The sequence below is a fragment of the Cygnus olor genome, chromosome 6 (assembly GCF_009769625.2).
Source record: "Cygnus olor isolate bCygOlo1 chromosome 6, bCygOlo1.pri.v2, whole genome shotgun sequence".
Lineage (NCBI taxonomy): Eukaryota > Metazoa > Chordata > Aves > Anseriformes > Anatidae > Cygnus > Cygnus olor.
In genome coordinates this window covers 15,517,618-15,544,098 of record NC_049174.1, presented here as the reverse complement: position 1 = coordinate 15,544,098, position 26,481 = coordinate 15,517,618, and the positions used below count along the sequence as shown (strand labels likewise).

The following is a 26,481-nucleotide window of genomic DNA, read 5'->3' as shown; positions in this document are numbered from 1 at the left end:
GCAACTTTATTTTTCAGGCCATTCCTAAGTTTCTAATTGTGTTTGTGATGTGACTAATACATGCCAAGCTGGTTATCCAAATGACAATCATGTGACTGATTGGAGAGACAATTTAGGAATGTCTGAGTGTGGTCTGTGTGTAAAACCTGCAAACACCAATCTTGGGACCTCTCTCTTGTGGACAGATCTGAGAGTTGACTTGATGGCAGACGCCTTCAAATGATATTACTACCATTTTACCATTTGTGGCTGAATAGTATAGCGTACCTTCTCTCCCTGCTGTTTTGAACAGCCTGGTGGACTGAGTTTGGCTAGCTGGCATCATCTGATCTGGATTTCTTAATGCAGGTCAGGGTAGAGCTGTAGTTCAGCACTGAGGTCAAAATTCAGCAGTTCTTGATCTTTCACTCAACAGCATGAGTTTTCTGTTAATGTAGTACAAAAATAAACAAACATAATCAATTCACATATAATTACTCAAGAGAATGATGCATTTATTCACCTCTGTCAGGCTTTTTTCTTGCATCACAGTGTCGTAGAGGACAACACTAAAGGAGATCTACATATCTGAATCCTGTGGAGTGGAAGATGAATGTTTTCTCCCACTTGTTTCTCAATTTCCCTTTTTTTTCTTCTGCTATTTTTTTTTTCCAGAGCAGAAACACAGATTATCAACCATTACCCCTGAGCCTCAGCATAAAAGCTTTTCCAGTGCTACTGGACGTTACTTGTATGAACCATGCTTTTTGGTAGTTTAGAATGACCCATCAATAGCATATTAAATGCTAAGAAATAATGCAAAGAAAAAAAAGTTGATTTGCACTTTGAAGCCTCTTTTCTGACATACATGTCTCTGTAGGGTAGGATTCTCTGAAGAAAGAATTTTGGAATGTAAATACTGACTTTGCTGCTTCCTTGGTACAAAATAATGTATCATTGCACAGTTTTTTGTTTGCTTCAGGACTTTACACATTCTGAGTCACTTATCCATATTGCCAAAGTTTAATAGCTATTAATTTGATAAAACGAATCTTAATGTCACTGTATTTCTTCATAGAAAGAAGTACATATGACACAAGCGTTTCATCTAGAATTATGTTATACCATACTATTTCAAAGATAAGTTTGAGAAAGATAATTAAATAAGGAAAAAATGTACTCTGGAGACTTAAAATGCACACTGCAAAATGTCCATTATTAAATGGATATGCTTTAACCACTTCATACTACTGGAATCATTTTGCTTCTCTATCTCCTTTATCCTTGGTTTGATGCTGAGATAGGAAGGTATCATACCAGAATGTCATATCTATATTGGAGATGAGAAGATATCATATGTACAATATCAATGGGAGTTACTAAGTTACTAGCTTTTTTTAAAACAATCTGGCCACCTGTCTATGTACTGGGATTTAGATACTTCACTTTAAATACCTGTGTCCCAGTTCAATGCTAAATTAGACGAATTTGATTCCATTGACCTCAAAATTTCCTTTTTCCTTTAGTAGGATTAATACAGTCTACTAGCATTACTATTTAAAATCATGAGCAGCCTGACAGCAAAGGCCAAAAGTTCATTCTCACACACAGTTGAAACAGGGACAAAAATAAGCAGACCTCAGGAATGATGATCTCCATTTAGCAAATTAATTAAAACAACGTAAGGTAACATAGGAATAAGAATACCCCTGAGACATTTTTTTTTCATGGCTTTCAAGATCATGGATACAGTACAAAGTAAAGAAATCTTTTGATGTTAGATGTGTGGAAGCAGCTTCCCCGGCATATTTTTTCTGCTGTTTTGAAGTTAGCACCATGTTCATATTTGTTCTGGCATAGTATGGTCTCTTCTGTTTTTATTTAACCAGAAATCACTCCTAAAAACATAGTATATTAATATTCACACTAAGCATTAATGAGAACATAGTAAAGAGGAAGTAAAAGGCAACTGTTAGAGATTCAAAGATGAATAGGCAGTGCTACAGTTAGATCAATGCAAGCAGAGGTGGCATGAGATAAGCCTGCTTTTTCTAGTTTTCCTCACCTGCATTTCACAGAACACAAGAGCATCATTTCAGCTTCACTCAGGTTGGAAAACCTGAAACACTTTAAAGCTGGACTTCAGCAGACACTGACTTCCTCATGATACTGTGTTCAGTGATACAGAAGAGCATGTATACAGTTCTCCTACCTGAAGAGACGGAGTTAATTTACATGTTTATTAAACATTATAAGTAGAAGCATGCACAGCAGTGTCACATTGCATTGTGAAGGAGGGCTGCAGGAGCAGCTGGGATTACTGCACTGGAAAACACACAACAGTCAGTCTGTTGGCACACACGTGAATAAAGGTAGGGAAATGACACTGTGGGTTTTTGACAGAAAAGCCACCTGACCGCATTTGGCAGTGCAGCTGTGCTTTGCAGGGGCATGGAGACACCTTTCATCTCTCACTCTCTGCTGAGAGCTTGGGAGCTCGGCACAGGCAGTGCACGTGGCTGGCCAGGAAGGACACTCATCCATCAGCCACTACCCAGCCAGCCTAATGAGAGACTCCAGAGTGAGCCTGGTTCAGTTTTCACTTGGAAGAAGGAAGTTGTTCAAAAGTGTAAAATAGAAATGCTCATTACAAAAAGAATTGTATGGTGAAACAAGAGTTTACTGTTGAAGCCATGGGACAAAACTAAATCAGACCGACCGCAGACCTGCTAAGCATAATTCCTTTCCTGTACAAAGATTTCTGGCTGATGACATTAGAAGAGCTACTTGAAGACAGTCACGTCTTGACATCACACAGATGGGGGTGATAAAATATGACTATAACAATAAAAGCAGCTTATTTCAAAGTCTGCACCACTTCACCACTTATAAACTTCATAGAAACCTTTCAACATACTCAGTGACAAACATAACCCCCCCTTGACTGCAGGATTCAATCTGCTCTTGTCCTTGACTTTTCCCAGTGTGTCTCTAGGGCCTGATTTTCCATCTCCGATGGCTGTAGCTACAAGTATTTAAGACAGTACTACCCAGGCTCTCTACTTGGATGTGACTGCTCCAGCAGGGCTGGTAACAGAAGAAAATACATGGAAGCTCTTCCGCCAGGGCTGTCCTCCATTCTCAGCCCTCACCACCACCATGGGGATCCCTTCCTGACACACATTTGTTCCTATTATGACTGCTGTGGGAACATCTCCCACCCACTGGGGCACAAGAAAGACAGCTAGGAACTGCAACACCTACTCCTATTATGGAGACTGTGCAGGTAGCTTAGGAGTGCAGGCTGTGGAGCATCAGCCCTGCCCAAATTGAAATGGTGATTTATCATGATAGGCCCCTGACCTGTCTTTCCTGTCCCTTTGTAGGAGTGCATAAATGCAGACAGTAATACTCCTAGTCAAAAAGCAAGACGCTGCAATACTATTCTACTGGAGTATTTGGTAATCCTGATCTTTATATGCTAAAGAAGACATTGCTTCTTTATTGTACAACAGGCGATCAGCCAAGCTGGCCTTTTATCCAGTGCAGACGAGATAATAGGAAATATGTATGGGCTTTACCCTATAATTAGGGCGCGTTCAGAAGTGTCATGGGTTTTCCAGGCAGGCAGATGTAAGGCACTGTGATTCATCGCAGAGGGGTGTGACTGCTCCCAGGGATTTGTAAAAATTTTTTAAAATGCTGACCAGTTCCTTCCTCTTTGATGGGGCGGCAGAAACCAGAATTTGAGGAGCCTGTTGGGAGAGAAGTGTGTCAAATTGCTGGGCAGGCAAGCCGAACAAAGCTGTTTGTGCCAATTGTCACCAGCACTAAGAGTGATAGAGTAAAACTTTTATGCACCTAATCTCAGAGAAGTACATTAGCCAGACTGAAGTAGCTGTCCAGGATCCTTTTGTATTTAATAACCCCCTCAGGATCAACCAATTTAGTTATGTAAATTTTACTATATTAAAAAACAAAACAAAAAAAAAAGTAAAAAATAAAAACAACCATCAATCAGCTTATGAATAATGCCCTGCTCCATGTGTACGTTTCTTTCTGACCTCAACTCGGTCAAGTGAGCTTGACTTTGTAATTATCTTGCCTTCTTCTGGCTGGCATGAAAGGGCATATTAGCTCTATTACTACCAGCCTATTAACTTTCTGCTTTCACTCAAACAGTACAGGCTGGTCTTTTGGAGCCAAAGGTTTTATGGAGCCAAAGGTTTCCAATCTGAGCAGTCTGTAGATAGCACTAATATATATGCTTGTGTATATACTTATAGATAATTTAATCTGAGATAGTTTAGGGGTGGAATATCTCTTTGTAACAGGGAAATTAGAAGCTTACAAAGCCTTCAGCAGTATTTGCTACAACAGCTACAACTTTCACAACAGAATATCACACACTGAGAATGATGGCATTATTTTACTACACCCTGTGTGCAGAAATGGGACAGATTCTCACACAGTTTTCTGAGAATGCTGGTCTGCCAGGGTTATATTTGTAGAGCCAAGTTCTCCCTAACTTATGATTTAAACACTACACTGTTGGATATACACTAAAAAAATAGTTTTCTAGAGTTTATGAAGTGGCTTGTAGATGTATCATTCATACACTTTGGTATAGGTAAAAGGCTGATGGTATTTGTATCCTCCTCTGCTACAGTCAAACACTGACGATAGTGTACTAAAAACTGTGTCTGTGTTAAAGCAAGCTGAAACTACCAATTTAAATACATCAAGGATTTTTTTTTTAAATTAAAATTTCAAGTGAAAAATTCACTTCATGATATCGCTTGCAGACAAATACTCACTGACGTGACACCTATTTATAAAGACAGAAATACCTTTATGAAGTGCAAATTACTATTGTCCAGTCGACACACCAATCCCACCTGAAGTGTCTCTATTTAATTTTTCTCCCTCTGCTCATAGCTTTCCAAGTAAAACAATAATTATATAGGTTAAAAGCTGACTAGCACAAGCTGCTTTCAAGAAAAAAAAATGGATTTTTTTTAAGCACTGATAATCATTTGACATGCACAGACACCGGATTAATATGAATGACTACAGGAACTCCAAAGGGGCCGTTATGTTTTTTTTCTTGCATCAATAGTCCACGCACAAGGAAAGAATTTACACAACAGAATATGAGGACTCCATGGGAACCCTGAAATAAAAACATTTCCACATGACTTTGTGCTACAAAAACATCCATTTACCTGACATGTTTTTTAAGTGCTTAATGCTAATCTGCCCATTAAAACCTAGTACCCAACTCTCCATTTAGTCTGTGTAAAATGCGTTTGCCAAATGCAATGCATACTGTACAGGAGAACTTTCTATCTATTCCAGTGGATTATGATGAAGATTAACTAATGTCTGTAGTGCTTCAAGATGTTAACTATTTTTCTATGGATTTAGGTACAGCAGTTCAACACTATAAAGAACCCTGGCTAACTTGCTAATTCCTGTGCTAAAATACAGTTGGTCACATTATTCTCCTCCTGACTTTATTCAAACATGTAAGGATCCAGAGAAAGTAAAGATACCCTGAAAACTCATTTAAGTGTCCCAAATTCTGGGCCTTGTGGCAATCTGCATTAGAGCAGTCTCGGGATTATTCCTCAGCTACAAGAGCTTCCAAAAAGTTATTCTTCAAACAAGAGCAACTGAAGCACAGCAGTGTTCTGGCTCTCGCCTTCATTTCTTCCACCTTCCCTCCCCATCCTTCCTCTATCACATTCCTGAGCCGCTATTTGGAAGGTGGCAATGCAAAACCAACAGATGGGCTAAACACTAGCTGACAAAGAGACAGGGAAGTGGTTTCCTAACAGTTGGATCCTGCCCACTGCCATGCTTACTTCACCTCTTGGTTTGGGGACAAAAAATTACTTCTACTTTTCTTATGGATTCTTGAGGATATAAATTAATTGAAACACAGTAGGAAGACTGTTCTTTAGGGACTTATTTTGCTTTCATAAACCCAAATGAACCCATAGCATCACAACATAAAAATAATCCTATTTATTGTAGTGATTTTAAGTTTAAGGCACCACAGGATGAGCTGTAATTACTGACTTTGTAACAGGCTTCCTGAGCTCCGTTCTGTAAATCACTACATCTCTTCCCGGCTCAAGGTTTTGTTTCTAATCTAACCTACTCTACTAGCTCTCTCTGCTAAAGCTGTAAATTATTTGGGGAAAAGACACACTGGATATCTGCATGTGATCTATCTTACAAGGGTCAGCAGTTGCTACTGTGGAACTAATTAATAACAAAAACACAATCTAAATTTTATCACATCACATCTACTTAAAAAAAAAAAAAAAGACTTTATTCATTTCCTGGCTCTGCAGTTTGCACACATTCAGCCGTAGCATCACTGTAGAGCTCCAACAGGTGCTTTAACAACACAGCCTGGTATGGGAACACACAGGACAGAAAGATGCATTGGTAGGTGGAGATGTATTTACTGTCAGGAAACAATGATTTTGTGATAAAGAAGATGCAGTATATGACTGTAAACATTAAACAGTATTTTCAATTGTGCTGCTCTTAATCATGAAAAATGTTCGCTGGCCTTATTCTACCATCTGTACACCCTTAAAATGGTAGGGGCAAGGAGATCAAGCAATGATTTTTCCATCCCTTGTAGTTTACTTGCGAGAAGCGGAAAAAGCCTTTCACCCTAGTTCTGGTGCCAGGCATTGAGCTGTTTGCTATCACAGCATTTCATGTCAGATGGAGGAGACTGAACTGTGAATTCCTAAACCCATAAAAATATTTTCAGATGTCTGTGCAGCCCAAAGCAGCTGTTAAACCTCTGCATGTTGACAGTAACTTCATACCTGTGCTCTGACAGAACAGGGATGGAGACATACCCAAAGAGATACTGGGCTTCTGAAAAAACACCAACAGCCTTTGAGAGTAGGGCTTGCAGGGAAAAGAAAAAAAAAATAGGGCATCTGATCACAGGAAAAAAAAAAGCAGGCCTCACCCATGCCTGAGTGCCCGGGACTATTCAGACAAGTCTGAACTTAGGAAGGCTCTGCACTTCACAATACTGGTTGCACTTTCACAGTTCAAGTACCCAATAAACTGGCAGAGAAAAAGCACTCATGAGAGGTACATCAGTTAAAATTACGCTGATGTCACATCACAATGGGTATGAAAAGTCAAAGAGATCATGATATGTAGCTTTGTTAACTATGGCTATTAAAATCAGCATTTTCTCCCTCTGCTTCCACTGCACCAGATCTCAGTGCAGTACTTTTTCTACAGTTGACAAGATAACAAACATACCCTAGGAAAATACAACCTCATAAGAAGAAACTGTCATCCTTTGCACCTTGATGTCAAATGAATGAATATGCATTCAAATAAACACCTGTTATATCCACAAGTTGCTTTGGTAAATTTGTTTTAATAAGGTACAAAAGGCTGGGGAAAAAATACAATCTAGACTGATTTTTCAATTAGCCTCTGTTAAATGGGCTTTATTTTCATTTTGTATCCTAAAAGCCATAGAAGCCACACAATGTGTAGTTGTCACGGTGAGCAAACCCTGACCAATCTACTTACACTCTGTTGTAGATGCATACTCTTCTAATCATTTTTTGGACTCCTCTGTTGATTTTCACCTGAAATAAAATAAAAGTTAAACACTTAATCCTGACTTTCAAAACACCAGCAAGCCTTATCTTGGGCATCATCAACAGAATAGGAAAGAAAAAAAAAAAAAAAAAGCTTTCACTGCTGACTGACAGATTTTTGATATTGCCATGCTTCCCTTTTACTAATTGTGCCCAGATTGCTCATCATGCCAGATACTGTTTATGCTAGGAATTTTCTACAGCATACCTCAGGGGCAAATTGCCTGTAGTGGTGATCTGGGAATTCTCTATAGCCTACTTTAACAAACAAACCTCCAGTATTCCTCTACATCACGTCATTCAGCTCTCTCACCAAATCTTCAGCATACTTTTCAACTGAGCTAACTTCAGCTACTGACAGAGCTGTACTCCCTGACACACTGGTTGTGTAGTCCCTCTAGAGCACATTATAGACCCTTTGGCCCCATGATCCTGCTAAACCTAAGAAAATACAGTAGTTTTAAGTCATTAGGCTGTTGATAATGAAAGCCCTTGAGGTAAAAGCCATCGAGGTGCAAGCCCAAGTGCTGGACAGCGGTTTCATGTAAATTTCCACTTTTAGTGTTTACACAAAACTTCACAAAAATTGTTAATTTCACCTCTGCTGTAGCCAGTTATTCACAAGCCCATCTCCTTTTCACAAATAGAGTAACTCTTCTTTTACAAGTGAGTATTATTGCTGGCATGATCAGACTAAGTTTGGAATATTTCCGCCACTCCAATCTGCAGATGGCTTTTGCCAGACCGCGTACCCTGTAGATGTAGAGTGAGACGCTTCTCAGGTACGCCCCAGAGCGGCACATTTGTGATGGGCAAGAAATTACATCCCCGTCCTATACCACCTTCCCGTGACACCTGCTGCAACTGATTACCCCCTTTCCCCTCAAAGCCCCTCAGAGCGTGGTACGCTGCCTGCTTCGGACTCCTAAATGTGCTTTTACTCAGGACTGCCATACCTGTGAGCAGCGGGGCTGCCCAGCAGCACCTCGGGTGCCCTTGTTCTCCTCAGCCTGTGGCCAGCGCTGGGCGGCCGAGCGAGGTGGGACCAGCTGCAGCTCCTGGGCCCCGCTGTGCCAACAGGCCAGGTGGGCATCTTTTGCCTCACCCTGTGCTGAGAGCGGGGATTTCTGGGGGGGGATCGGACGGGAGGTGATAAAACGTTTTGGTGTCTGTCCGTACTGAGATGAAGGGCACGAGGTGAGTCGGGGCGAGGCGAGGCATGAAGTGAGGCGAGGCATGAGGGAGGTGCGAGGCACCAGAGGCGAGGCGAGGCGCGGCTTGTGGTGACTGCGGCGACCCCGCCGCTCTCCTCAGGGCGGGCCCCGCGGCGCAGCCGTCGGTGGGCACCGGCCCTGCCGAAGCCCGCGGCGGTTCCCGTCGGGCTGGGGCCGGCGGCTCAGCAAAGCCCCGCTCCCAGCCGGGGCCGGGGCCGCCGTCGAGAGCCTCCCGCTCCCCCTCTCCGTTCGCCTCCCCCCCCCCATCGTGCGCGCCGCCGCTTTGTCCTTGCCCGGCCCGGAGAGCGCGCGCGCCCCCGGCGGCGGCGGGAGAGCGCCTGCGCGCACCCCAGCCCGGAGGGGGGCGCGCTCCGGCGGCCGCCAGGCGGGAGCGAGCGCCCCCCTCGCCTCTCCTCTCCTCTCCCCTCCCTCCCCCCGCCCGCCGGCAGCCCCGCGGCGGGCGGGCGGGGGCGGGCAGCCGCCGGCGCCCCCCCCCCGCCCGTCGCTTCTCCCCCGCCCCCGGCGGCGCGCTCCCGGCCGCCCGCCGCCCCCCGCCCCGGCCCCCCGGCCCGCCGCGGGAGCCCGCGCCGCAGCGCCGGGGCCCGCCAGCGCCACCCGCCGGCCGCGGGGCCGCACCGCGCCTCCCCCCGTCCCCCCCTGCTCCGGCTCTCAATGTTCCACACCGCCCGGCCACAGAGCCGCCGCCGCCGCCGTATAGCCCCCCGGCCGCCTCCGTCCCCCTCCTCGGGCGCCGCGGGCCCGGCCCGGCCCCCCGCCACCCCGGCCCCCCGACCCAGCAGCGGGACAGGACGCGGGCGAAGGTAAGGGAGAGGCGGGCGAGGTGGCTGCGGCGGCGGCGGCGGCTGGGCGAGCGCGGTGGGGGGAGGCGGGGAGGAGCGGGGGGGGGCGGCTGGAGGAGCTTTGTTCTTGTTTTCGGCGCTCGCTGCCTGCCGGCGGCCGGGGCCGCGGGGCCGGGCCGAGTTGACGCCTCGCTCCGGGCACACACGCAGCGGTGCGGGGCGGTGCGGAGCGGCGCGGTGCGGTGCGCAGCGGAGCGGGGCCGGCCGGGGCTCTCCCTCCCCACAAAGCGCGGCCCCCAGCCCTGCCGCAGCAGCTCCCCGCCGCGCTCCTCCTCGGCGCCCCCCGCCCCCGCCTCGCCCCCCGCCCCGCCGCCGCAAAATGTCGGTCTGCCTGCCGGCCGCCGGGCAGGGGGGGTCCGCGCAGCGCTGCCGCCGGCCCTGCGAGCCGCCGGGGCTGCCCCTGCCCGGGTCGCTCCGCAGGCATCGCGTGCGGGTCGGGGCTCGGGGTGGGTTTTGCCACGGTTTTTATTTTTCCCCTTTAAAAAGCAGCCCACGTTCTCCCCCCCCCCTCCCCCGGCGCCCAGCCCTTTAAATGCACAGAGCAAGTGTATGTTTCGCTCTGAAAGCAGCCCAAGTCTCGCTGGCAATGTATTTTCTCCGAGAGAGGGGGCGAGGGGGGAATCTGGCGTTTGGACCCAATAAAATGCTCTGCTCCAGTGTAAATATTTACGGGGTATTAGTGACTTTTTAAAAAACATTTTCAGTGAGGTCTGTTATTTACAATGTGTCATAAGTTATTAATGTTGATTGCCTAAGTACCCTGCTAAATCTGTCTCATGCCTCAGAACAAAGTCGACAATTGGCATATTGTTTAAAGTATGAAAAAAATGCGAGTGGGTTTAAAAATGGGAAATATCTGTATTTTCAGAAGTGTAAATACTGCGTTGTAGCTGTCAAGCTGCAGCCCTTGCGAAGGAGACAAAGAAGCGGATCTTGGTCAATTTCTCAGTGAAATTGACTTGTCTCCAATTTAAGTGTTCCTTGGAGCTTGGGGAATGGCGAGAGACCGTCCTGCCTGTTGTACTAACTCTGCCTCTTCTCTTCTCCTTCCCCAAAAAAGTTCCCCACGATGTCCAGTGATAGGCAGAGGTCAGACGATGAAAGTCCAAGTACCAGCAGCGGTAGTTCGGATGCCGATCAGAGGGATCCACCAGCACCTGAACCCGAAGAGCAAGAAGAAAGAAAACCTTCTGCAACCCAGCAGAAGAAGAACACCAAACTCTCCAGCAAAACTACTGCTAAGCTATCTACTAGTGCTAAAAGGTAAATGCGCCAGTAAAGCGTTCCGTGGTAGTTTTGTACAGTGCGTGGAGTCAAGGTGTTCACCTTGCGCTTTTCGAGGCAGAGGGATTCTTGTAAAGCTGTATGGGAAATAGTGAAGTACAAACTTCTGTAGTGCGGGAGCCTGCCGGGAAGTATCTTCGGTAATCCAAGTCTTATTGGGGTGGCAATTACGCAGGCTGGTCGTACTTCTTTTAAAGAGTTGTTTGAGAACTTAGTAACTTACAGGCCGGCTCGAGGGGCACCTCCGTGCCTTTCACGATTGTAGAAATGAATGAGAGTGTCAGCTTCAGGTGTCTTTTTTGCAGAGTTGGTTTTCCATCCTTTATTGGTATAGGGTGGAGTCCTCCTGGTGTGTTTCAGCCTGCAGCCTGATGGCAAGCAGTGCTCTTTAATTAAAGAAGTCACAAAACCCCATTGACTTCTGTGGGCCTTCTGACTAGCTTCTCGCGTCAATGTACGGTAGAGCCTTGTGCACCTTCAAGTCACTGTTTTGTCCTGGAGTTCTTTTAGGAGAAAGTTAGGCAAGTCTTCTCCCTCAGGATCTGCAGATTCAAACCATGGGGTTCTTCAGGTAGCCTCTACCTTTAAGTATCAAAATCTTAAGAAACCTCGCTCGGTTTTATCTGTTACGTTTTTATTTGCATACAAGTTTTCTGACAGTCCAGCTCTTAAGACATGCGCGTTAATCATTTGCTGTAAGTTCAGCTGTGTGAAATAAAGCAAACTTTAAATCCCTTGATTCCAGTTGTCTTCTGAGAAGAAACATAACTTTCCAGTCTTTTCCCTGGAGGTCCTTTTCTGTACAAATATTTACAAATACACTGTAGCCAGAAGACCTGTGGAGTAGCCGTAGTAGCTTTGAGTTTTGCTTAGTTGGTGTGAATACAGGGGTTCAGACTTGTAGGAATGTTTTAGTATTTTTGCATTGTACTTAAATTCAGTAAATACTTTTTGAAATGTGCTAGAATTGCTGCAGAATACGACTGGGTGACATTGATGACTTTTCGTCTTGTTAAAGAAACCTTATAAAATAGGACTGGCTAAAGAAGGAAAAGTTCTGCAAATGCTATGTAGATTTTGCAATTTATTGTTACTTACCTTTTTTTGAAATGCATGAGGTCCATCATGTAGAAACCCAAGACAGCTTTGTCCTCTTGCCTTTATTTCAGTTAATTATTGTAAGTCCAATTCCATACATCTCAAATAGTTCAGTTGTCTGATCAGACTTAACGGGACTAGTGCAGGGGCTTTCAGGGCGGTTTCTGTCAGCTCGCGTTTTACCACTCGCTATTCATATGGAAGAGCAGTCTTGCTTATGTGAGCCTTCTTGTCCAGAGAATTCTTGCTTGTGATTTTAAAGAGGAATTTGCCATGAGTCTTTTAAAGTTACACCTTGTATGTGTCTGAATAAATTATTAAATCCACCAAAAGTTTTCAGTATTCCTTTTCTGGACTGTGACACCTTGGGAATGGTTGTTACAATGTAAAGCTAAGCACAGGTTATTTCAAGTTATTATGTTGCTTTTTATCATGTAAAATACAGCTACTGTATAAGGTTGGGGGAGGAAAGGCAGGAGAAGGTGTGGAGAGGAGCAAAGTTGATCCAGAGAGATCATTCCAGTAACAGAGACAGCCTGGCAGATCTGCAAATCTACTTTTTAAACACCCTGAAAAGCAGGAGGTCAAAATATTGTCAAATGAATGTGTTTGCTGACAGCATGGTTCGCTTCTTCAGCCTCGATCACAGCTCTGTTGTGCTGGTTTTAAGTCATTGTCAAATGTGCTTGTACAGCCTCCCCCCGCCTCATTTGCATATTAGCTTGAAAAGAAAATCTCTCTGGTAAAAAGTGCTCGGATATGAAAAAGAGTCACTTTTATGAATACTTGTAGGGAATTTCTACCAAACTCAGCTGTGAGTGTTCTGTTTGTGTACAGTATCAAGCAGGAAAAAGCTGCAAAGTTTCTCAGCTATGGGATTTGGGTTATGCCTCTGAGAACAAAGAGGAAGCAGCCATGTTAGCATTACTGAAGGCAAAGCCAATCTTGCATTTAACTGCATGGTGGTAGAGGGCAGTGTAATTCCCTGATTTATTCTATAGACTATCTCAAATGCTTTGTGTCTGTTCTCATTTCACCAACAGAATCCAGAAGGAGCTAGCTGAAATAACCCTTGATCCTCCTCCTAACTGCAGGTATGTAACAGCTTCTTAAATTGTGGACAGTGGCAGGAGATTAATCTGCTCAGGCTAACAAATGGGAAAGTTCGTGTTTACAGCTGGTGACTATTAGACAAAAAATGCGTACAGTGGATTGAACAAGCATAGGGCAGGTTTGATACTGAATTTTGGTATTTCGTCTGCATGTTGTAGGTGTAGTCATTTGTGATTTAAGTACGTAGTAAAATATATTCAGTTTATTTTTTGTGGCTGGTCACTGTCTTTGTGAAACATTGATTGTATGAACTTCAAAATACATGGAAGCTTTTGACTTAATGTCTGCATGTAGTTTGAACTGGCCTTTTGAGTGCTGGGTTTATAGAGTTATCGCTTTGTTCTGAAGCAAAAGTAAAGGAACTGTGTTTGATTTTTATAGGCGTTCTCTTAGTACGTTGCTTGGTAGTTAGATGAGAAGTATTGCCTTTAAATTTATGTTCTGTTGGTCAGAGTTGTAGTCGCTTGATAAAGGATGTTTTTAAGGAGGTTCCCAACTTGAGAGACATTTCTGTTGGTTTTTAGAAAACAAAGTCATAGGCTTGGAAGGCTGAGTGATAGGGTCTTAGTTGAAGCGAAGGTAACCCAAGCACTTGATCTGTAGGAAAGTTAAATAGTAGCATAGCTGGCTAATTTCTTTAAATCTTTTACATGTTTTACTTTTGTTTAAAAGATGCATAAAAATTCTCATTAGCTGTGAACATCCAGCATTCAGATTTGTGCTAAAACTGCATTTTAATAATGTTGCTTTCATTTGATGCACCTCAGTAAGCTTTCTGACTGTAAGGTTTCTTCAGATTAATAGCTCATGTGTAACAGCAAGCATTGTACACGTGTTAAAAAAATGCTGGGAGTGTTGTCTGATTTTACGTTAGAATTGTTTGGCATTTTGAATAGTTGGAAGGGGTTGGTGCAGATCTCGTGAATTTGGTAAAATGTGATTTGTTCTCCTATCTTAACAAGCTGGGAGAGGCAGGGACTAACCAGAGCTGCGTTTTACTGTTTTTGTGGTAAAGGTGTCTTATCCTGAGGACTATGCCGTAGGTTGCCTGTGGCACTCTGATGTATTTGCATGCAGGGTCAGCGGGATCTCCCTCTTCAGTAGAGGCAAGCTCTGTAAAGCGAGAAAATGTGGGGGGGTTGGTTGTTTGGGTTTTGTTGTTGTTGTTTGTCACTGTTGCTTTTTAATAACTGTCCTATTACTGGGATCTAGCTCTGTGTTTGTCATTAATTTTGTTCTTGGCCCCCTAAATGAGGCATGGTAGGAAAGAAAAATATATGGAGGAAATAAAACACTAATGCTTTTCCTTGTAGATAAATGCTGAAAAGATTACTGTAGCAGTTTCAGGTACAGCAAGTTACAGCTTGGCTTTTCGAAAGAGAAGCCTCCCCCCTCACACTTCCCAATAGCATCTGATGTTTAGCTCCTTGGGAAAGCATGTTCCTCTGGTATTAGCACAGGAGTGTTGCACAGAATCTTTCTTGTGAGCTGGTGCTACCAGTTGCCCAGGAATGCTGTTGAGAATAATGAAAAACCCTCAATGTGTCTAAAATTATTCTAACTTCTACAGAGTGTAGGGGAAAAGATATATATATATATATATTGTCAGTGAGGAAGCCAGTGCTTCTTTTCTTGCAAGTATTTTTGAAGAGAAATTCACCCTTTAATAAAGAGCAGCTATGTGATGAATGTATTTTTACCCTCCACAGACATATTTACGAGAGACATTAGCTTCTTTAACAGAAATTCTGGGTTTTCAGGATGAACAGTTTGAACAGAGTTTCACTGCCCAAAGGATTACCATTCCATTGGAATTTAAGGTTTAGAAGGAGCCTTTTTGGTATCAGGAGGTAAATGCAGCTGTGCAGCTTGCAGAGCAGTTGAAGCAAAAGGCTTGCAACATGATTTCTTATAGGGTGCAGTAGCACAGATTAGACAAACTGATGCAGCAGGCGTTTGACACTCTTCATGCAACAAGGAGCAGGATGTTACTTTTTACATTTCTTGTAAATGTTCTTTACTTTTTTTATACACATTTAAAAGCTTGTAGAACCTGGGCATATTCATGTGTGCTTTAAAAATTAAAAAGGCCTGTGTTGTAACTTCTCCCAAGGGGATTTCTTCATGCCAAGCTGTTTCTCCCGCAGTTCCAGAACGCACCCTTATCATTTGCAGCCCACATGTTGCAGGCTTCCCAGGAATATAACCGGTAGCTGATGCGGTTGATAGTCCTTCTAGTTGCCCAGTTATTCAAGTAACTAAAAAAAAAAAAAAAAGACATTTTTTAAAATATGATATTGGCACACAAAAACCAGTAAATGTAATTTTAATTCAGTACAATGCAAATACTGAAGAGTGTGTTGAACTCTCCTGTACTGAAGTACATGTTGGTGGCTGCTGCTGCTTCTCACCTGCCAGTGTAACTGCACGTAGAGTTGCTCCCTAATCCACTTCTATCAGACTGATCTGAGGTTGAGTTAGCAACTTAAAAATGACACCAACTGGTTGCACTGTGATTCTCACACAAAAGATGTGTAGGTTTCCTCAGCAGTTAAATTTCCCACAGTCGCATCTATTACTATAACATCTGTTTTGTTAAAATGCCAGAGCCCCAAGAGAGCCCCATTCTTGGGTGTGCTGAGCAGGCCTGGGCTGCACATTAAGTTCTATTTTAGGCACTGGGATAGCAGAATGACAGGCAAATTAAAAATGTCTAAAAAGCATTTTTTGTTTGCTTATCTCAACAGTGGAGTTTGGTTTCTGATTCTGTTCAGTTAATTGGGCAATGAACTGTTAGAAAAGTCACGTTGTTGTGTTTGTGAGTGGTAAACACAAACTGCATCCTGGGGGGTACCACGTATAAAATCTTAATGCTGACAGCTGTACTCTTTAACATACAGTAATACTCAAAATTCTTGTGGATTTTGGTGAGATTTCCAAGAAAGATAGAGCTTCAAAAACAATAAAACTAGATTTGGTCTTAAGCCACTAAAGATGATGGGAAAGAAGTTAAGTACTGCTTTCTCCTCGTGTTTTCTCCTGGCTAACAGAAGAGCCCAAAATGAGTCAGTGACTGTCCAGCTGTAGCACCAGGGCAGATAGGTAAACCCAGGTCACAGGTGTCTGATCCTGTTTTTTCTTGCTTTTGCTGGCTTAAGTCTAAGTTGTATTACTTGATGCAGTGTGCTGTATTTAATTTCTTTTGTGCTTTTAATAGCATAAAGCACAGCTAAAAAGGTCTTGGCCCTATTGCTCCTGGGCAGCTCAATTTCAAACCATGGCCAAGCGCTTATATGTGCTTCAAGGTATGGAAGTGTGCCAAAACCCACCATTGCACATTCTCAGAAAAATATTGCAAAGATCTTGCACGTAATGCGTGGTAAATCTGTGCTGCAGAGATGCTCTTAAATAGGTTTGACATATCTGGAATAACTATTTTCAGTTCATGGCATAAAACTGCTCTGAGCAGAGGGCAGCACGCTGTAGCTGAGGTTGGATCTGAGTCTGCTGTTCTGACCTGTGAGATTTGGAGGCTGCAGCTCAGGTGGAGCAGGGCACAGCTGGCTCCCACCCTCCTTGTGCTCCCTGGATTGTAGCGTTGGCACGAGTGAGGCTGTTCCCAGGGACACTGTGATTTACAGCAGCTTCCTTTAGCTGTTCCTGGCTGCTCTGCTGATCCACATTAGCAAAACTACGTACTACCTGTTGTCTTTCCTCACTCCTCATTTCCACTCCAAAATTAATTATTGTTCGTCTTCATGAGAAGGTTGTAGAAGTTTGACCCAATATTAAATATATTTAGTAACACCCATGCCAGCGTACTTTACAGTTTACGTTCCATTTTGCAACAAATTGAGTTTGGTGTAAACTTTGGAGAAAATGAAAGCAAACACTAAAATCAGTGTATCCACTGAGAGCTTGATTCATGTGGTTTAGAAAGAAACGAGTTAAGATAGTGTGCCTTTCCCATGTCAGTGTGAGAATTTGAGCATTTTACGGTCTATTCTGTCAGTTGGCTTTAATCACTTCTCTTTGTTAAATTAAAGATCAGACATCTGAAAGCAAGTGGTTAAAAGAAAAAAAAAAAAAAAGGCCAGACAAAGCACGTGCCATAGAGCCCCAGTCAGAGGCAGCTTTCCTCCTTTATAGCTGCTGGGAAATGGGATTTCTTACCAAGACAGAGGTTCTTGGATCATCCCAAAGGCTCTCTGCTCTGTCTCATCCTCTTGCTAGTGAGTGCCTGACTGAACCTGATCAGTCTGCTGAGAAGATTTTTCTCAACAGGGATTACTATCTCTATTTATTTTCAGTCCTCATACTCTAATATATACTAATGTGATTTCTCAAGCAGTACTACAGAAGGTAGCAGTTGATGATTTTGCTGTTTGTGCCCTCTCCTAAGCTTGCAAGTATGTTGATAATTTATGAGTAGCTCATTTTAAAATTACTTATTTTAAAATAACACTCCAGAGTATGTGTACTGAGCACAATGGGCAGAAGACGTAGGGGTTTTGTTTCAATGCCGTATTCTTGTGCTTCCAAAGGACTGCATTTGCTACATCTTGGGCTAATTCTGTGCTGCAGAGTTTTGCCAACTCAACCCCATGGTCTGGAGTTTGACACAAAGAGAAATGCTTGCAAACCCCTGGCAGACAAATGCTTTTACTGGTTTAGTTATGGACCCACGAATCCAGACGTTTGTAGCTGTCTCACTGTGGTTATTACCCCATCACTGAGGAAGCATTGCAGTATATATTTAAAGCAATGTTGTGAAGGTATTCTTCAGACCAGCAATTTAAGCTCTTTCAATTGAGCTGTCTGAAACAATGAGAAGCAATGAACAATTGCTCCGGTGGTGCAGGCTCCTTTATGTGCAGAGAGCGCTTTGGGCTGAGCACCCTTTCACAGCCTTGTGTTAGTGAGGAAGGTGCCACAGATAAGCTGGTAGAAGCCTTCCTTTTTGTTAACATACTCTATCTACAGTAAGGTTATAGGCAAATGTTTACTCTGCAAACAGTTGTGGCTGTTGAAGATGTTACTGCACAGCTGTGGTTTGCTCCAGTTCTGCCATGGGGGGTGACTACTCCAGTCAGCAAGTGAAGCTGGCTCATCTGATAGTGCTACCCACGGGGAGGAAAAAAAAATCATCCAAGTTTGCTTAAATGGTTTAAATAGGTGATTGAAATGAACTCTGCTGGATTTTTCCTCCCTCTCTTCAGAGTAGGCATTGTTCACATGAAGCATTTTGTCAGACACATCAGGATGTGAATGTGAATAAGTCAATCCATTCCTTTGTCTCTCAAATGTAGTAAGTTTCCATCTCTCCTTTGACAAAGCCAGGCGTTAGTTTTGTTACTTTTTTGAAATCAGTAGGAGGAAGAATATTTTGAGTGTAGTCAAATACAGCAGCACAAATGCATGCCTAGGTCGTCACATGTACTGTTGTGGTTTTTTCATAGAATAGAATTTCATAGAATTCTTCCAATCAAGCTTCTGGCTTTTCAGATCAATGGCAATCTCTTCAGTTGTGCATTTGTACTGTTCATGTATTATTGGGCAAATGTCTTCATGTTGCTAAATATTGAGTCTCAAGTAAAAAAAAAAAAAAAATCAGTTTGGCTTGTTTTCACCTCTGTAGTGAAAACCCCAACTGTGAACACTAAATGGTTCCCTACAGAAGGAGCTGTTGATTGAGGTAGGTAAGAGACAATATATTAGGAGTGCATGCAAGAATGCCCATGCTGACGTTGAAGGAGCAAAATTTAAAATAATGAAAAAGGCATCCAAACCCTACTTGATAATGTATCTTCTGCTAGCTATGTTGCACTTTTCTGTCTCTTCTTGCCCCAGCACTTGCTCACCACTAAATATAATAAATCCATGCTACAAGAAAAGAAAGCTGAAGTTTGCAGAATGATTCTGAGAATACAAACCCACGAAATTATTTCTAACACTTCCTTCCCTGTACAGAAGTTTGCAGTTGCAGTTACAAAAATACCATTAAGAGGGTTCACAAATCCTGTAAGAACATGTTTGAAGTAGCTCTCAAGTGAATATTCAAATACTGCTTTTTAGTATCGTCCAGCTTTGAACATAGACTTGCAGTTCCTTCATTGTTAGTCTCTGAACGTAAATCAGTGGCTCATAGTGATTCAAAGATCTGTTTATCTAATGATAACCTTGATTTATTTAGAGTTATTTCTACTAAGCAGTTTCTTCCATGCTCTTTTTTCCCTTCCCCCTTTTCTACAAGAAGAGTCTAGTCTAGGTCAGGCTAGCAAGGAATGGTGTAATTTAGCACAGCAATCAGAAGTCGGTATTTTTTGTCCATTTGTAGTAACAGCCTCATTCTGCTATCTTTACATGTGCAGAGTGGCTTTTACCTTATTTGCCAGTAGTCAGTGAAACTGCTTAAGGAGTAGGGATGAAACAAATTTAGAAAGACATTTCAATAAAACATTGAAGTGTTAAGTTTTGCTAGAGTGCACTGTTATTTAACTTGTTTTTATTAAAAAATAATGCAGCAGTGGAAGATTGTGTAACTCCTGAATGTATTGAATTGTGAGAATATTTAAATTACTTTCTTTTCAGTTGAGAGTGGATGAGAGATCCACGAACTAAAATTGCCTCGTGTGTGTTTTTTTTTTTCTTCACCCTGTCCTAGTGTTGACCTCATTTGAGCTCTAAACCTAGTTGTTGGTTGTGTTTTTTTTGTTTTTTTTTTTTTCAAAAACCCCCACACAGTGAATTTCTCATGCATGGCATAATTAAGACAGTGTTATGCAATACAAATAAACTTTTCTACTCATAGGAGTAAGTTTTTATGCCTGCAAATTTGCAGATTAGGCCCTTGTGTAAGCAGTGTCCACAGTGCTGTCATACATGCTCTTAAATGTCTGTATGTTAGTCGTAAGGTCTTATAAATCTTTCACCAGTTTTCATTAGCAGTACTCTCAAAATGGAAAAAAAAAATCGGCCATCTATCTACTCTGGAGCTGCAAAAATAGTTCAAACGCTTTTCACTCAGCTACTGGTGTTAAAAACTGACCCTCATTATTTCTAAGTTTTGTCTGGAAACAATAGAAGAGCCCAAGATGGACCAGTCTGTTTAAACAATTCTTTAAGCATTGTTGTGCAAAAATCTGTAAAAACCACAAAGTAATATGTCCTTACGCTTAAGGACAAATCTGCTTTTCAAATATCCATTTGTATAACTGCACAAAGCCCCTTCAGGCTCTGTGATAAAACTAATTAAAGTATGCCATATATATATATATATATATATATATATATATATATATTTCTTTTTACATTCAAACTGTGCCTTGCTCCTCACTGCCAACCTGTTATATTTAGTTTGTAATAAACAGTGTACATGGCAAGGTCCTAGCGCACTGAACGCCTTGCCATCAGATTTGATATTTACTTTTACAGCCTCAGGACACCTAATTTTAACTCAAATTAACAAAGTGCAAGTAGATGAGAAACACCTAAACTATGTTAAACCCTTTATTTAGAATTTGTCATCTACTTCATGTAAAACTGATGTGTGGAGATTTCCTGCAACAGGTGTAACTAGGCTTTGCAAATATGTGGAACATTCTGAAACAGGTAGTACAGGCATGATGGAAAATACCATAAGCGTGTTTTGAGTTAGGCTAAACAGGCAGGAGAAAGGATATCCAACTGCTGGCTGGGACAGGAGCATGCGGGCCATTAACTAGCCACGAACTACACTGTGACGTTAAATTGATGCCTTCTTTGAGCCAGTAACTGCTAGCAATGAACGAGTCCTAACCTGCTTGCATTAGCTTGGATTAATTTTCTACAGTGTCCCCATGCAGAGAGCGTTCTATACTATTATCGGGTTCAGAGCTGTGGTTGAAGTGGTTGTTAATTTTATAACACTTACTGTAAAACAGACTGGTCAGATCTGTTAGGAGCTCAAATCGAGATTTACTTGACAGTGTTGAAACTGCTGTAGTTAGCATCGCTTCCAGGAGCAAATGGAGCAGAGATTGCCTTGACGAAACACCACGGAGAACTGCAGTTACCAGTAGCTCATGTTCAGGTTGGAAGGGTGTGTAGGGAGGGTCTGTAGAGGACCATCCTGCAGTCCTTAGTCACTGATGTTTTCATTATTGACTTGGATGGTGGACTAGAGCATATAAATGTTACATTTTTGGGTAACAGCAAAGAGGAAGTGGTTACAGGCACTTTGGAGGACAGGACTAGAATCCAAAGTGACATGGGCAAATGTAGGAAGTGACCTTAAATACATGCAAAAGCACACAATTTAATAATGAGAACTACAAGGCACAGCCCTTTAGTAGGCATAGTGAGCTGCACAAATCCATGGGAAGAAAAGGCTGGATAAGGAGCAGTTCTTCAGAAGAGGTGTAGCAGGCCTGAGGATCGTGTGCTTTTCAGGAATGAACAATACTAGGCCACAGCAAGAGAAATAAATAGAACAGCAGTCACAGTAGGGAGATGTATTAAAAAAGAAAGAAGTGTTGGAGACATGGTGTATAAACTCATCCCATTCAGTTCAGCAGTAGTAAAGGCCAGCTGGAGTACCTTATCCAGTTTTAAGCACTACACTGCAAAGCGGCATGGGCTAGCTGGAAAGAATACAGATTAGAGGAAAGAAAGAATAATCTGTGGATGTATAAGAAAGTTGCTGCAAAGGAGATACAGCAATTACTGCTAGTCTTGTTGGGTGGTTATGGGAGCAACTTAAATTGCCATAAGGAAGATCTAGGGTAGACATTTGGAGTACCTAGCTATAAAGACAGTATGCAGAAGGAGGTGGTGGCTCTGCATCACCAGAGGTTTTTAAGAACAAAGGCTAGACGTGTAACTGTCAGGGACTGTATGGGTATAGCTGATCCTGTGTTTAAGCAGGAAACGGACTAAGTGACCACTTAAGGACTAGTTTGACCAAGCTATCTGTGGCAGTGAATTTAAGTAACAGTGTTAAAGGAAGGCTCATCAGGAAGTGATTTTCCCCTCATTTAAAAACTCTGTTGTAATATTTCTCTCTATTGTAAATGATAGAACTTGGGTTCTGTCATTTCAAGCAACAGCAGTAACAGCAATTATTTAAAAAGTTGCTGGAAACAGTTTTAGTCCTGTTGTCAATTAAAAAACGAACAAAAAAACCCACCACCACAGCAAATATCTAGTGATTTTTCTGCTAATTATTATTTTTTTTCCATGTGGCTTCATTTTCGGTTTGGGTCCAACCCTGCTTTCCTTGCACAGTCAGCATATTCTGCTGATAACTAGAAATAAGCTAGACACATGTCTCATGTTCTCCAGGGGTGTATCACCACTGTGAGAAACTAATAGCACTGGTTGTGCAGTAGATCTTGATTTCGGTTGTGTCCTGTGCTCCGTGCTTGAATTTTCAGCTTTTTTTCCACAGGCATATAAGTACATCTAGCACTGAGATAAACAAAAGCAAGGGACATTTTTTTCCCTGCTTTACAGAGGCAAGATGCAGTAGATATGCAAGCCTCAACGCATCTGTGCACATGCATACCGAGTGGATCAAGTGCATCAGAAAACAGTTGTGTAGCATGCTGCCCCTGACCAAGAGTCTACTGTGGATCCTATCCCTAAGCACTCTCAGGAGTCAGGGCTCAGAAGATTGTAGCGAAACTGTAAGCAGCCTGGCAGGTTTCCAGCTGATGAGTTAATGCTGCTATAAACTTCAGTAGTTCCTCTTTGAGGCATGCAGAAGGGTGCAGACACTGGGAAAGCAGCCAAGAAAGGCAAAGAGCAGACGGCAAAGCTAAAGGCCAGCCTCAAGGATTCACAACACAATTGTCTTCGAGGTGGGATCCTCCCATGCCAGAAGCCCTCTCCATAGCTCTAGCGGCAGCACGGGAAATTGGTAAGCAAATTAAGATATGCATTCAGTGCAGAGCTAGCCTGACTTGTCCGTGCTTGGCTAGCATAGCTTGAGCAAAGGTAGCTGCTATCTGTGCCCAACGCTCCTGCCACCTCATGACTGGATTAGCAGCACAGGGCGCTGCAGGAAGCAGTGGGCTCGCAGTCATGCCACATTAGTTCATTGAGCTTGAAGCTGCAGCCAGGCAGTTTAGTTTTTAACTCCGGTTAGCACTTCAGTCTCAAGCTTAGACAAGGAAGTCACCAAAACATTGAAGACTGGGAAAGTCTGTAGAGCAGAGCATCAGCAGGTCAGACTCCATGGCACAAATGAAAAACAAACAGCAAACAGCAACATGAGGGTCTTCTTTTCTGTAGGGAAAGCTAGCAGCAGAAAGCTATTTTTGTTTGAAATTTAAGTAAAGCAGTTAGCTTGTAAATGCTTTGGGCAGAGTGAGTTTGGAAAAAAAAAAAAAAAAAAAAAAAAAGTGTTGCAATAGATCAGTAGGTGCGCAATAGGAGACCTGTTCGGCTGATGATGATCCTTGCTGTGAAGCAGCAGCTATTGCAGCAGACAATGGGCAGCTAGATTCCTCCCCATGCACAGGCACCTCTTCTGACAAAGGACTTGTCCAGCCTGCAGCCACTGCCTGGGGTGTGCTTGTGCTTTAACCAGCTTTTGTCCTTCTGCCTGGTGGCAAAGAACCCATTCTGTCTGTGTTTGTGCTCTGCGGTGGAGGTGTACCTTGTGCTTGTCCTGGCTTCTTTGTGGATGCCTTGAGTGTGCCTGTGTCCATGTCAGTAACGCCACTGTCAGGAGCTGTGACGGGCGTTACAGCCATGGTGGGTCATCAAGAATTTACTAACGCCTCCCTCAGCCCAGGGGCCCAGGGAGCCAGGCCCACTACAGCACAGCCCACTTAAACAGTTTCATGTTTGGTGTTTTCAACTTCAGCATCTTGGGAAAGAAATGAGATTCAGTTTAATTTCTAGTCTATAAAGCAAAAGCAGGGAGAAGTCTTAAGAGACTAAAATCTACTTGTAATGAGCACTGTAACAAACACTGTATTCCCACAGAAGCAAATTTAAGTGATCTAAGTTACCCAGTACAACCTACTGCACATTAACCATAGTCTGAGTGATTAAACTGAGTTCTTATGCCAAAGGAAAGAAATACAGTACCAACTGAAGTTCTGCAAGCCTGATTAAACAGTAATCAAATCTGAGAGGGTGATCTTCACATGATAAACTGTGTGAAGAGCGGTCTATGGCTGCAGAAATGTTTGCTTGCCTGGAGTAGATACTTTGTATAGAAGTAAAATCCCTACAGATCTTACACTGTCAGATAGTGCCATGTGGCTTCCCCTTCTGCCACAGAGTGCTGTGGTCATTCAAAGACTTCGAATAGCAACCTTGCTGTCGCTTCTTCAAGTCTGGTTTGCTTCTATTTATTTGTTTGTTTGTTTATTTCTATGAAGTGACTGAAAGCCATAGTCACAGATGGTGTACTTGCTTCCGCCACAGCAAACACACCACAGCTCGGTTATTTAAATAAGAAACAAGTTACTAAAGTAAAATGGTCACAACGAAAGCAGAACAGTAGGAGTGCAATGATTCATTTGATAATACACAGTATCAAATCTTAAATCAATGTGGAGAGACCAATTACTTTTCAAATACTATAAAAGGATTTATTTCCAAGTATTTTTGTTTGTTTGTTTGTTTTTTGTTAAACCAGTTTGGTTTTGGAGTTGATTTTTTTTTTTTGTCTTAGGAATAACTGAAACAAAATAATTTCTTATCACTTAGAAGGCAAGCTAACGGTAGCAGTTGTTGATACTAAAACAACTATTGCAGGCTGAGCACTGTGTGGTTCTCCTAGATATAAAGGGCATTCCGGGCAAAGTTCCCATAAAATGGGTGTGCCTTATTAGAAATTAGTGAAGAGGGGGGCAGGGATGGAGGAAATAGAGATACGAGTTGTACTAACGTTCTGTCATCGCTTTATTTTCTTTTGGTAAAGAAAGCAAGCGCTGTAAGGACATGCCTGAAGTTTGACAATGGTAATTCTGATCTGGGTAGAAGGAACTGAGAACTGTTATTTCTTATGAATTGCACTTGTTTGTCTTTTGTGTGATTGTTCTATGTTTTACTTAAAATGTCGAACAAAATATAGAAATAATTATTTGCTTAATTTGGCCTAACGTTGTGTGATGGTGATTTGTATTGTTCTGCCTAGTGTTTTAAAGAAGGCAAAAAGGAGGAGCTGATGCTGCAAGATGCACCTATATGAGATTTTGCAGTTTTCTGTGGAGCCATGACATAGCGCTGAAGTTGTACTTACCTATGTAAAATTCAGTAGTAGATTCTTTAAAAAGATAATGTTGAAGAAATAAACTTTTTTTTTTTTCCCTGTAGACTGAGGCAGATGAAGGTTTGCTAGCCTAGAAATCATAAGCCAAAATTTCTGTCCTCACACGTACCCAGGCTGCATATAACATCAGAAAATACATCTTTGGACTTGGGACCCTTTTCAGGGGCAGTGTGGGGATTTTGTTCCGGATTCCTTGGCTGCCAGCTGGCGTGGCTGCGGGCACGTCTTGCCGTGCATCTCCCTGGTACAGAGCTCACGGAGCACCTGGCTGGGCTGCGCTGGGCTGTGCAGAGAGCAGGCAGTGCCAGCAGGCTGCCTGCCTGCCGTGCCGGCTGCTTGCGGTACGGGGTCGTGCTGTGGAGGGATGGGGATCCTCGTCTTCTGGACATTACTTAGCCATTTGTAGCTCCTCTGAGTTGCTCTGTGTGTGTTTGGTGTTGTTAACTGAGGAGCACGTGGTGTTTGATATGCTGTAAATGGCTACTGCCTAATTTTCATGCGAGCAAGATCGTACAAGAGGTTTGGGTAACTCAAATTCACTACTTTTGGCCAAAATCAATTTTGAGATTCCACCAGCAGTAGCAGTGTTACACACGAATTTGGCACGCTTAACTTTTCTTTACTCTTGTGTTCAGATTCAGACCTTTGAGGAATAAGTGTTAATGAAATCTCTGATCTGAATTATCAGACTCTGCTGCTCTTGCACTTTCTTTTGTTTTTAAACATGGCAATAAGAAGACAGGAGTGACAGTGAGCAGAGCTCTTCCTGCATCTGAGATAAGCTGGATGCCTTTCCTCTAAAATCTGTCAACCAGGCTGGGAAACTTCCCAGTAAAGGTGGCCCGTGTCCACCTCAGTGATAGCAGCTAGTTTCAGGACACTGTTTAACAAATCCTAGTGCACCAATATAAAAATCGCTTTGGCATTCTGCTTCTTAAAAGTCGGTGAAGAAGAGCAGATACTTAGGAGAGTCCGTATTGCCCCAGGTCTCAGTCAAAATCCACTTA

General features: G+C 42.8%; 1 protein-coding gene and 1 long non-coding RNA gene across 6 annotated transcripts in view; one reads left to right on the top strand and one right to left on the bottom strand.

Moving 5' to 3' along the window:
* Positions 1–70: 70 nt before the first annotated feature.
* On the bottom strand, positions 71–8,971 carry LOC121072127. Its single transcript, XR_005821023.1, has 4 exons — positions 8,594–8,971; positions 7,567–7,625; positions 2,045–2,191; positions 71–425 (listed from the first exon to the last, which is right to left on the bottom strand). It is a non-coding gene; the product is annotated as an uncharacterized LOC121072127 (long non-coding RNA).
* Positions 8,972–9,452: 481 nt separating this feature from the next.
* UBE2E3 (ubiquitin conjugating enzyme E2 E3) overlaps positions 9,453–26,481 on the top strand; it is a 60,723-nt gene continuing 43,694 nt past the window's right edge. The window contains exons 1-3 of one of the 5 annotated variants that reach the window (XM_040561412.1): positions 9,474–9,672; positions 10,772–10,974; positions 13,137–13,187. In XM_040561412.1, the coding sequence (XP_040417346.1) occupies positions 10,781–10,974; positions 13,137–13,187 (245 nt within the window). In that variant the 5' untranslated portion in view covers positions 9,474–9,672; positions 10,772–10,780. Of the gene's footprint in view, positions 9,673–10,136; positions 10,158–10,339; positions 10,385–10,771; positions 10,975–13,136; positions 13,188–26,481 lie in introns of those variants that run through there. The other 4 variants (XM_040561413.1, XM_040561410.1, XM_040561414.1 and 1 more) reach the window with 4 other exon arrangements.